Here is a 12,128-nt window from a genome sequence, read left to right as displayed (position 1 = left end):
TGAACAGCTTTGTAAACCACGGTATTTAAATAAAATGGTAAAAAAAGATGTAAAAAATATGTAAAAAGTGGTATAACGTATTGCATAGTGAATAATAAGCTATTAATAAAAAGACCACTTTAGAACTTGCGAATTTTGCTACAACACAGATGACTATATGGTATGGGAAAATAATCAGAACAAGACAACAAATTTTAGTGATCTCACACACTTATTGTATGTATGTGAAGAAACAAAAGCAAGGAGGTAGATACTATCCAATAAAATATGACTCTTAAGTCATTGTTACCTTTGTTACTTTTGTTTTAAATCTTTGTTGATTTTAAAAAAGCAAAAGGAAAAGTCATAGAGTAGAGCTTCCATGAATTGGAACCTTTTTAAAATCTAGAACAGAACATCCAAGATGAAATGCTGTCAGGACTATGAATTCATCTTGAACTGACTCCTTCTCTTAAGATCATATCAAACCAGAAATATATGTAAGGTTGAAGTGTCCTCACTGATTGCAGCATCAGAACATGGAAAAAGTAAGAACATCCACACAAGCCAAAATTGGGCTGGGTTTGCCATTGTATCTCTTAATTCAATATAAGACAGTCTGATTTCCATCTGAACATTGGGGTTCCTGGAAGTGATTAAATATTTTTTTCTCGGGGCTGGAGTGATAGCACAGCGGGTAGGACATTTGCCTTGCACGTAGCCGACCCGGGTTCGATTTCCAGCATTCCATATGGTCCCCTGAGCACTGCCAGGAGTTATTCCTGAGTGCAAAGCCGGGAGTAACCCCTGAGCATCACCAGATGTGACCTGAAAAGCGAAAATAAATATTTTTTTCTCTTTCCAAGGTAATATTTTACAATTTCTGAGTTAAATACCTCTTCATTCTGCAGTTATCCAGGAGATTATGTAGGGATTCATTACTGTTTGGTAATCCTGTATGACACTGTCTTACTCAAGGTCTTGTAGTTAAGAATCATAGCGTAATGCTTATAAAGTACTGAGCTTACTGCCTGACATATAATTATTGATGCTTAAGTACAAATAATTATTTCACTTCATTAACTCACTTCCTTTAAACATTTTAAGTATTTGATCTGGTAATACAGTCTCAGTGAATTATTATTGATCTCCTTTAAAATTTACAGTAAGATTATAATAGTGAAATCATACAGAACTGAATATTGAAACCTAAAGGTTGACTTCAATTTGGAATGTATTTGAATGTTTTCTTAAAATTAAAGTTTAGTATGATTACAGTAGTATAACTTGCATGACTTTGATGTTAAAAGTTAATACACCTGGGGCTTGAGAAATAGCACAGCAGGTAGGGCGTTTGCCTTGCACACAGCCGACCTAGGTTCGATTCCCAGCATCCCATATGGTCCCCTGAGCAATGCCAGGAGTAATTCCTGAGTGCATGAACCCGGAGTAACTCCTGTGCATCACTGGGTGTGACCCAAAAAGAAAAAAAAAAGTTAATGCACCTTTACCACCACCAAAATGCCCAAGACCCTCCACCTCTGTTCTCATGTTTTCTCTAGTCTGCCTCTTCCCTTGCTCTCCCCACAGCTTGGTCATCTAAGTTTTGTACTCTAAGCACAAGAATCTTTCTTCATTCAATAATGTCTGTTTTTTTGTCTTGTTTCTTTGTCTTATTTCTGTATATGCCAAGATGAGTGGGATCATCTGGTTCTCCCTCTGATTTATTTTACTTTAATGTGATGCCCCCAGTTCTATCCAAGTTATAGCCAGCTGTAAGACTTTATCCTTTCTTAAAGCTGCATAATATTTCATTGCGTGCATATACCACAGTTTCTTTATCAGTTCATCTGTTGTTAGCATTAGGATAGTTTCCATTTCCTGGATATTGTTCTTAGTGCTACAATGACCATATATATCTGTATATGTGTCTTTTTGAATTAACGTTTTTGTGTTCCTGGGATAGATGCAAAGGATGGGAATTACTGGGTCACGTGGAAGCTCTAGTTTTTGTTAAGGACTTTTCATACTGTTTATCACAGAGACTGAATCAAATGATATTCCAACCAACAGTTAAAGAGGGTTACTTTTTACCACATTCCCACCAGCACCTTTACTTTTCAATATATTGGCGTTTGAAATCTTTACACATTTTCTTTGGGCTGGAGCTATAGCACAGTGGGTAGGGCATTTGCCTTGCACGCAGCCAACATTGCCGACCCGAGTTCGATTTCTCTGCCCCTCTCGGAGAGCCTGGCAAGCTACAGAGAGTATCTTGCCCACATGGCAAGACCTGGCAAGCTACCCATGGCGTATTCAATATGCCAAAAACAGTAACAATTGTCACAAAGGAGACGTTACTGGGCCCGCTCGAGCAAATCGATGAACAACGGGAGGAGAGTGACAGTGACACATTTTCTTTACTGTTTTATTTAAATTTAGTAATGATTCTAAGACATTTGTATTTGTTTTGGGGGCCACCATACTTGGCAGTTCTTAGGGGCTTTTTCAGGCTCTGTGCTCAGGGGTGACCCTTAATGATACACAAGACCAGCTGTGTGCCAGGGTCCAAAGAATGCAAGATAAACACCGTAACACCTATGCTTTCCATCTGGTCCCAGTACATATATATATATATATATATATATATATATATATATATATATATATACACATGGGCTGGAGCGATAGCACAGCGGTAAGGCGTTTGCCTTGCACGCAGCCAACATAACATGGCTGACCCAAGTTCAATTCCTCCGCCCCTATCGGAGAGCCTGGCAAGCTACCGAGAGTATCTCGCCCGCCCGGCAGAGCCTGGCAAGCTACCCATGATGTATTCGATATGCCAAACACAGTAACAACAAAGTCTCCAATGGAGACGTTACTGGGCCCACTCGAGCAAATTGATGAACAACGGGAGGACAGTGTGACAGCAATATATATATATATATATATATATATATATATATATGTATGTATTTTGCTTTTTGGGTCACACCCAGCCATGCACAGGGGTTGCGCCTGGCTCTACACTCAGGAATTACTCCTGGTGGTATTCAGGGGACAATATGGGATGCTGGGAATCAAAGCTGCGTCGGCCATGTGCAAGACAAACACCCTACCTACTGAGCTATTGCTCCAGCCCCCCACTATATTTTTAAAATAACTCTTCTTGGAATAATCTTTTCAATGTTTTTGTACCATACTCTAGTGCCCAGGGACTTCTTCCAGCTCAGTGTTTGGGTTTCACTCCTGGAAGTACTTGGAGGACCATATGTGGTGACAGCAATTCAGCCCAGCCCTCCTCCATGCAAAGTTGTGCTCCCACCCATTGAACTATCACTCCAGCCCTGAAACTCTTAAGTGATTAGCAGTTGAAGAAGAAATTACATGCATTTTAATATTCGGTAGCAGTTTGTTGAAGCAAAGAACTTTGTTTTCCTTTTAGTATTTTTGTGTAGCACAACTGATTAGCAGACTAAAATTAGGAGACTAAATCAGCTGTTTATTGCTGTGACTTTGGTGTTGAAATTAACAGGTAATGGTGTCAGTTGACTTCTGATTGCTTTCTGAAACTGTAGGGCGCATGATTCATTTCCTAGAACATCAGACACAGTCTAGTCAAAAATCCCCTTTTTATAAACAGGAAAATTCTTTTATATTTAGTTCATTTCATTTGATTGTTTGCTGATTTTATAGCATCAAAAATGTGCATCCTAAATATTGTCTAGTGAAATATTTCTGTTCAACATCATGTATATTGGTAGTAACAAAATAACAGAAACTCATTTTTTTCTCCACTTCTAGTGATTTCCTAAATAAAAACCAGACGCTGTTGCAAGATTTATCAGAAGTGAATGATGATAACACCCAGTTGATTGAAATACTAAATACTTTGTTTTTCTTGCCAATCAAACGACTTCACAATTATGCAAAAGTTTTGTTAAAACTTGCTACTTGTTTTGAAGTGGTAAGAAGCCATATATATCTTCTTGGAACATATGGGAAGTTGAGAATCATATTTGTTAGTTTGAATTATGTACTACAAAGACATGGAACTCTGTTAATTTAATATTATATCAATTAAATTTCTTCAGGGAAATAAGAAAGTATAACTGTAGGTATCTCATTTTCTTTGCCTTAGATTTACTGTCAAGACCTTATCAAGAGTAATTAATAATCGTATTCGTTTTATGAAATTGTACCTCAAGTTAAGACCTAGTACTAAGGGTTACTCATTCAATAGTTGCATTCTGAGTAGAAGTTAAATAGTTTTTTTTAAAACTGACTTTCTTTATGACTCATGCCATTATAGCGGTGGAATCACCAGCTGACCTAGGCTCCTGATAATTTCATGCCAGGTGTTTTGGCCATCTTAGCATATGCTATGAGAAGTCATAGTGTTAAGGATTTTCTCAAATCTACACTGGTTCACTCTCTGAATAAAATTAGTTAAGCGGAGTCCTAAAAAATTGGCATTGCTCTAAGATGCAGGGGTGTGTTAACTGGTCCTCAGGCATTACTCATTTTTTAATTTGTATGGTAATGTGTAGTTAAGAGTTTGTTTCCACTTGGAAGGGCTCGAGAGAAACCACAGTGACTCTTAAGTTCCCTTATTGTTTAGAATCTATTTAAATTTGAGATCTGTCCCTTTACCTGAAGAAATTTCAATCTTCAGAGCAACTGGGGAACTGATGTGAGCTTTCTGCATTTGAAACTGCTTTGCTCTTAGAGGACTTTCCTTCAGTTTCAGTTTGAACCCAACTGATTTTATTTTGTTTTGGGACCACACCCAGCAGTGTTGGGGAGACAGAGCTATTCCTGGCTTTCTACTCCAGGGTTGCTTCCAGTGGAGCTCAGGGAGACCATGTGCTGCCAGGGATCAAACCTGGGCCTCCTTCATGCAAAACATACTCTAAGCCCATTAAATTCTCTTCAGCCCCTGACAGTTTTAGGTATGAAGATTTGAGCTACCAAAAACCCATGAACAGCAGGTTTCATTTCAAAATGTCAGTTGATAAAGAAAAATGTTTCCTGGTAACTTGGAATGTAAAGAGTCTGATATTGTACTGCTTATAGTCTAAAGGGCCCTGGTTGGGAGATTTGGGGGTGGGGGTGTGTATACAGACTCTAGCAACCAAGGCCCTTCCTTATCAGAAAAACACCCCTTTTGTTTCTAGAATTATTATCTACCCTGTGTTATAGAAGTTGATTCAGATCCCCTCGATGTAACTCATGTGCCTTGTATTTCTTTCTTAACACACTCCTACCTCCATATTCAATGTGGGAAACCAAGGGGTGAGTCAACAGTCATTTCTCATGAAAGTGATGCCCTCTGTAGCTCTGCCCTCTACTTGACTTCCCTCAAGACTTTGTTACTCCATTCTCTGTGTTTTGTCAGTACTTGACCTCCATTATCTTTTACTACCTTAGGATCTGGAGAGATAGTACAGCAGGTAAAGTACTTGGCCTTGTATATGGTCTAACCATATTCACTCCCTGCCACCACTTATGGTCCCATGAGCCCCTCCTGGAGTGAATGCTGAGCACAGAGCCTTGAATAAGTCCTGAGAATATTGGGTATCACCTAGAACAAAAGTTTTATTACATTCTATCAGTGGTCATTCACTAGGGTTATGGAATGGTGAATCACATGTGACCAATAGCTATAATCCACCTAAGCAAAATAGAGGAATCCTGTTATCAAAATAACAGGAACTCCTGCCCTTTTCTGGGTTCTCGGTTTTCATCATCAATAACTGCTGGGGTTGGTTTCTTTTCCTCTGGGTTCTTCCCCCATACCATATGTAGTAGAACTTTCTGAAATCAATCTTTACCCAGCTTCCTTTAAGTGCATTTGTCTGTTTTTAGGCTATTTTTCCTCTTAATAGAACATACCTTAAATCACACTGAAGTGTGATTTATTGGTTCTGGACAAATGTTTTATATTCTCCCCCCTTAATTATTGACTTTCAGACATCTCCAGAATACCAGAAACTTCAGGATTCCAGTTCTTGTTATGAGTCTCTTGCAGTCCATCTTGGCAGGAAAAGGAAAGAGGCCGAATACACATTGGGCTTCTGGAAGACCTTTCCTGGAAAAATGACGGTGAGCATTTGTTATGCCAGTTGTTATTATTCTAGCAAACGGTAGGCATGTCCACAGCAACTGTTCTGGCCTTGTCTACCTTTGTTTGTATTGATAATACCTTACTGAGCCTTAACTAAGGATCCTCAAAGGATTGCAGGAATCAATACTCTAAACATAAATACTCTCCCTCATTTCTAGGAATCTTCTCTGAAGACTTAACTCACCTTCTTTGTTTGATTCTGTTTTCTCTTAATCTCTTTTGACCCCATTATTAAGCATGTGGATCCCATTTAAGTTGAGGTTTAACATCAGACTACGCTGTAACCAACCAACAAATGCTCCTACATGTGATTTACATTGCTTTCATTTACTCTGTGCTTATTAAATAATTTTGGTTGCTCAATTTAGTATCCTAAATTCTAGGATTCCTTGAGGAGGCCAGAGCGCCGCCTGCTGTGTGAGAGCAGTAACCGAGCCCTGTCTCTGCAGCACGCTGGGAGATTTTCAGTGAATTGGTTCATTCTTTTTAATGATGCACTTGTCCATGCACAGGTAGGTCACATTTCCAACCTAAAAGGACCTGGACAGTTGGATTTTAGATTTAGTTAATCATACCATTTTTATGTGTGGTATCTTTTTAAAAGAAACTATTGTGACTTTGCTCCCACTATTGAATAAAAATGGTTATTAAGTTGGCATTTGTGGCATGGCCAGATTTCAAAGACCATATTAAGCTTCTAACTTGAAAATAGCATCAGCTACATGAAGGGGTCCTAGACATGTTGAGGTCCTGGTAGCAAAGATCTTTGCCATGAGGCCTACTGGGGCTGCCTATGGAATAAAGACTATAGCATCTCCGTGGATTTAACCATTTGAAGGGGGCTATACAGCAGAGACCCTGTGACCTGCATGGACTTTCTGAGATGTGTCTCCATGTTCTCTTTCAGTTCTCTACACACCATGTTTTCCCTTTGGCCACACTATGGGCAGAACCTCTTTCTGAAGAAACTGGTAGTGTGTAAGTGTGCCTCTGACCCTCAACATCAGATCTTTCCCTTTGTTGCTCAGAATTTTCTTTACACACCTGGGCAAGAGCACAGCAGGCCTCTCCAGCCTGCATAACGAGGCTCGCCCTCTCAGCACTAGACAGTGAGATGACGTGGTGTCATCTATGAGTCTGGTAACACTTCTGCATTGCAGATTCTTGTTGTTCAGCGCAGGGACACTTTACTCTATGCCCTTTCCCACTGCAGGGAACCAAAACCAGAGCACGATTGCATTTACACTTAAATGACTGCTCTTGAAACAAGCTGCTTTTCTCTTTGAAGACTGAAACAATAATGTCATACTTGTTAATATGCATCTGTGTGAATATTTCAGGAATGGCTTAAAAATAACTACACCTGAGGAGCAGTTCACTCTCATTTCATCAACACCCCAGGAAAAGGTCAGACCATCATGGTGTCATGGTGTTTTCTTTTGATCTTTGGTTAGTTAAGAAGAAATAAGGAATGTTCTTGCTTGGGTAATAATCCACCATTATGTCTGAGAAACCATTAAATCAAGACTTGTTTTTTGTTGTTGTTGTCGTTGCAGGGGTGGGGGGTGCACATCTAAGTTGTGCTCCAGGGCTTCCCCCAACTCATGTCTCAGGGATCACTTGTGCAGTGTTCTGGGACCATTCCATATGGGGATTGAGCAAAGGCTTCCTAGATCCCAGCTTTCGCACTATCTCTCTGGTCCTGTTTTTGTTTTTAAATATGACTTAATTCTAAACATATAGCAATGAATTACAAAAGCCAGTTAGCATTGCTCAATAAGAAAAGCATAAAAGCATTAGATGACAGAAAAATTATTCATGCCAAGGGTAGCTAGTGGCGAAGCAGTGCTCAGTGAGTTATGACTTTATGCTTATTGACATTTTCTTTTTGCTCTTAGACTAAGTGGCTACGGGCTATTTGCCAAGCTGTGGATCAGGCATTGAGGGGCACATCTGATCTTCCACCGTATGGAAGTAGCAGCAGTATTCAGCGGCAGGAACCACCCATATCTCGCAGTGCCAAATACACTTTCTACAAGGATCCTCGCCTGAAGGATGCAACCTATGATGGGCGCTGGCTTTCAGGAAAGCCTCATGGCAGGTAGAAGTATTTACGATTTATACCTGGGATGAGGGTGGTAGTATAATTGCTGAAACATTATTGACTATCTGATACATGAATTGACTTTTATTATTCTTGATTTATGCTTTTCAGAGGGATTTTGAAGTGGCCAGATGGGAAGATGTATTCTGGCATGTTCAGGAATGGCTTGGAAGATGGGTAAGACATTTGTAGAACATTAGGACATATTCAGCTTAAATCATGCATTATGTTCTTATATATTTAAGAGTATTTCCAAGAAAAATAGTAGAATTTTTTATTGGTATTTTTTAGAACTCTATACAGCATATTAGAGCTTATAGGAAGATAAAGAGAACAAGGAATTTACAATCTTAAATTACCTAGAATGAATCTTTTACTTCAGTAGTCATGAACTCAGATTAGTCATTCAGCTTTCCGTCTATAAGATGGGAGTTCTCTATTCCTTTTTCAGTTTGGAAGGCTGAGAAACTGGGTTAGTATGACTATTATGACAGTACTGTTGCTTTTACACAAAGACATAGAGAAATTTTCTTTCCAATGGTTTAAAATCATCTTTTATTTCTGTGATATGTAAAAGGAGTAATCTTCTAATTACTATGTCTTCCTAGTGATACTCAAATGACATTGTTTGAGGATAAATTTTTATATTTATTAGAATAAAATATTTTCCATTGTTTTAAAGAATTAGTTCGGTGTATTATACCAAAAACATTATTCTAATTGACCTGGAGACATATTCAGCAGGCAGGCAGCATACTTTCAATGAGCATGAGTACTGTTGGGAATAGCCCTTGTGCATAGAGGCAGGGGTCACCAGGGGTAACTCCTAGCACCACCTGGAGTGCCCCCCCCCCAAAAAAAAATAACAAAAGCTGTTTTATTGTATAAAGTGATTAGGTGACCTGTGTATAATTTATCAATTTTTATCATGTGTTTTATTCTTAGAATAGAATTTTAGAATGAGAACAGACTTAGGTATCTGATTTATCCTTCCCTTTCCCCCCCATTGTTATACAGATGAGAGAACTGGGTACCCAGACTTAAAGGGATTTAGCTAATTAGTAGTAAAGATAGGCCTGGGAATAAGGGCTTTTTTGTTTTTCACTGGTCTTCCATTAAAATGCCTAATCTCTCCAGGTACTGGGGTTAATTGGTTTACTCCATTAATGTTTATCAGATGGTTTTAGGTCAGTGCCTCTTTTTTTTTTATTTTATTTTTATATTTATTTAGTTCTTTACCCTCCAAATACTTATTCATACTTATTTTAAAAATCATTTTGTACTGTTCCCTCCTTACTTTATAATGTCCAAACGGTTGCTGGAATAAATAGTAAGGACGTTGCTAAATGGATTGAACTTTTCCCAAAATGCAGCCAATTTTAAAAAGAAAGTATGTTCAGCCCCACTTCATTTCTTCCCCAAGAGCTTTAGTAAATAAAAAAATGTTGTTTGTTCTTAATTTTTTTTATTGAGGTATCACAATTTATAATACTATTTATGTCCTTGTTTATAGTTGCTGAGCTTTTAGACCAACCTCTCCACTATTAACTCATAACCTCCTCCCCCAGATTCTTCAGTTCTGATCAAGGTTTCTAGACTTTTCGCTTCTGAACTCTTCTCACCCAAGACATTTTTTTTTAATTTTTTATTAGTGAAACACCATGAGGTACAGTTGTAGACTTACAGTATTTTGTGCTTGGGTTTCAGTTATACAATGATCGAGTACTCATCCCTCCACCAGTGCCCACTCTCTACCACCAATGATTCCAGCATCTCTCCCATTCCCCAACTATCCCCCCCATCCCCCCCTGCCCTTTGTTCTCTCTCTCCTTTTGGGTACTGTGGTTTGCAAAAGAGGCATTGAGTGGCAATCATGTTCGGTCCATGGTCTATTTTCAGTATGCATCTCCCATCCTGGGAGGATCCTCTCAACACCCTTTATTTGGTGCTCCTTCTCTTTCTGAGCTGCCTTTTGCCCTAGGACATGCGGCTGGCCTCCAAGCCTTGGAGTAAACCTCCTGGTACTTCTGGTACTTCTCTCGGCTATTCTCTTTTTTTTTTTTTTTTTGATTTTTGGGTCACAACCGGCGAAGCTCAGGGGTCACTCCTAGCTCTGCACTCAGGAATCACTCTTGGCGGTGCTCAGGGGACCAGATGGGATGCTGGGAATTAAACCCAGGTTGGCTGCATGCAAGGCAAACGCCCTACCCGCTGTGCATCGCTCCAGCCCCCTATCTTGGCTATTTTTGGGTGTTATTCTCCTATTTTGTTACTTTATGTTCCCCAGATGAATGCAATCTTCTATGTCTGTCCCTCTCTTTCTGACTCATTTCACATAGCATGATACTTCCCATGTAGTACCACTTGTATGTAAATTTCCTGACTTCATTTTTTCTAACAGCTACATAGTACTCCATTGTGTAGATGTACCAAAGTTTCTTTAACCAGTCATCTGTTCTTGGGCACTCAGGTTTTTTCCAGATTTTGGCTATTGTAAAGAGTGCTGCAATGAACAAACAAGTGCAGATGTCACTTCGACTATACATTTTTGCCTCTCTGGGATATATTCCCAGGAGTCGTATTACTGGGTCAAATGGGAGCTCAATTTCTAATTTTTTGAGACTCATCCATATTGTTTTCCATAAGGGCTGAACACCAGCAGTGAAGGAGGGTCCCTTTCTTGCCACATCCGCGCCAGCATCGTTTGTGGCGAGAAAGGCACCCAAGAAATTTTTTCATGACTCCAGATAATATAAAATTGGTATACCGGGGCTGGAGAGATAGTATAGTGGGTAGAGTGTTTGCCTCACGCATGGCCGACCCAGGCTTGATCCTGGGCACAGAATATGGTTCCCTGGGCCTGGCATGTCTAATCCCTGAGTACAAAGCCAGGAGTAAGCCATGAGCACTGCCGAGTGTACCCTCAAAACAAATGAAAAATAGGTTAACAACCCAAGGTAACATGATAAATCGGTAATTTATTTTATTTTATTTTTAGTAATTTATTTTAAAACATAATTTCATTACTTCTACATTCAGTATGGGACCACAATTTAAGCAGTTAGTCTTCAGATACTAACTAGGCTTAAATCAATATTGCATTTATTTTTCCTTCTATAGGTAATTTTTTTTCTGTTTTTCTTATTACTGGTGTATACCTACAAAAAAGTATGTCATAAATGCACCCTTTGATGTTTTCTTGTTGTCCTGTGGCAGGTATGGAGAGTACAAAATCCCAAACAAAGCACTGAACAAAGAAGACCATTATGTGGGTCATTGGAAAGAAGGAAAAATGTGTGGTCAGGGAACCTATAGGTAATCAACACTGAAAGATTGTTGTACTGACATTGTTGTTTAAAAATATATGAACTGAGAATGTTTGCAGAGTCAAAAATTTGAAGTAAAATTTATTCTTACTGAAACTGCATAAATTCATCTTTAAAGATTAACCCAGCTGAGGATGTGGCCCAGTGGAGGAGTCTTGCGAATGTGAAGCCTGGGTACCATTACTAACATGCATGCATAAATGAATATCTCTTATTTATCTATCATAAAATATAAATATTGGGTTATTTTTTTCTGAACTAAATATACAAAACTCATTAACTGTAATGTCCTTGGCATTCTCTAAATGTCTTGACTTTAAATTTATTTTGTAATTTTGGCCAGGGGGAGGTGGGGCACTGTGCTGAGGGATCACTCTTGGCAAGATTCAGAGAATCGTGTGGGCTGTTGGGGATTGAACCCAGGCCAGCCGGCAGCAAGGCAAATGCCTTATCCACTATACTACTGCTTCTGCCCTTATTTTGTAATTATTGTGTGACTCTTCGTATGGACAAAACCTGGACTGGAGAGATACCTAAATTCCCAAATAATACACTCTACATGCAGAAGACCTGAGTATGATGTTTGGGA

General features: G+C 39.1%; 1 protein-coding gene across 3 annotated transcripts in view; it reads left to right on the top strand.

The window, feature by feature from the left end:
* ALS2 (alsin Rho guanine nucleotide exchange factor ALS2) overlaps positions 1-12,128 on the top strand; it is a 79,025-nt gene that overhangs the window by 49,699 nt on the left and 17,198 nt on the right. For all 3 annotated transcript variants that reach the window (XM_056111633.1, XM_056111632.1, XM_056111634.1), the window contains 8 exons: positions 3,787-3,949; positions 5,956-6,087; positions 6,493-6,621; positions 7,017-7,087; positions 7,450-7,516; positions 8,008-8,210; positions 8,325-8,390; positions 11,430-11,528. In XM_056111633.1, the coding sequence (XP_055967608.1) occupies positions 3,787-3,949; positions 5,956-6,087; positions 6,493-6,621; positions 7,017-7,087; positions 7,450-7,516; positions 8,008-8,210; positions 8,325-8,390; positions 11,430-11,528 (930 nt within the window). The remainder of the gene's footprint in view (positions 1-3,786; positions 3,950-5,955; positions 6,088-6,492; positions 6,622-7,016; positions 7,088-7,449; positions 7,517-8,007; positions 8,211-8,324; positions 8,391-11,429; positions 11,529-12,128) is intronic.

This window comes from Sorex fumeus, unplaced genomic scaffold (assembly GCF_029834395.1).
Source record: "Sorex fumeus unplaced genomic scaffold, SorFum_2.1 ptg000014l, whole genome shotgun sequence".
Lineage (NCBI taxonomy): Eukaryota > Metazoa > Chordata > Mammalia > Eulipotyphla > Soricidae > Sorex > Sorex fumeus.
This window is presented reverse-complemented; position numbering and strand designations above follow the sequence as displayed.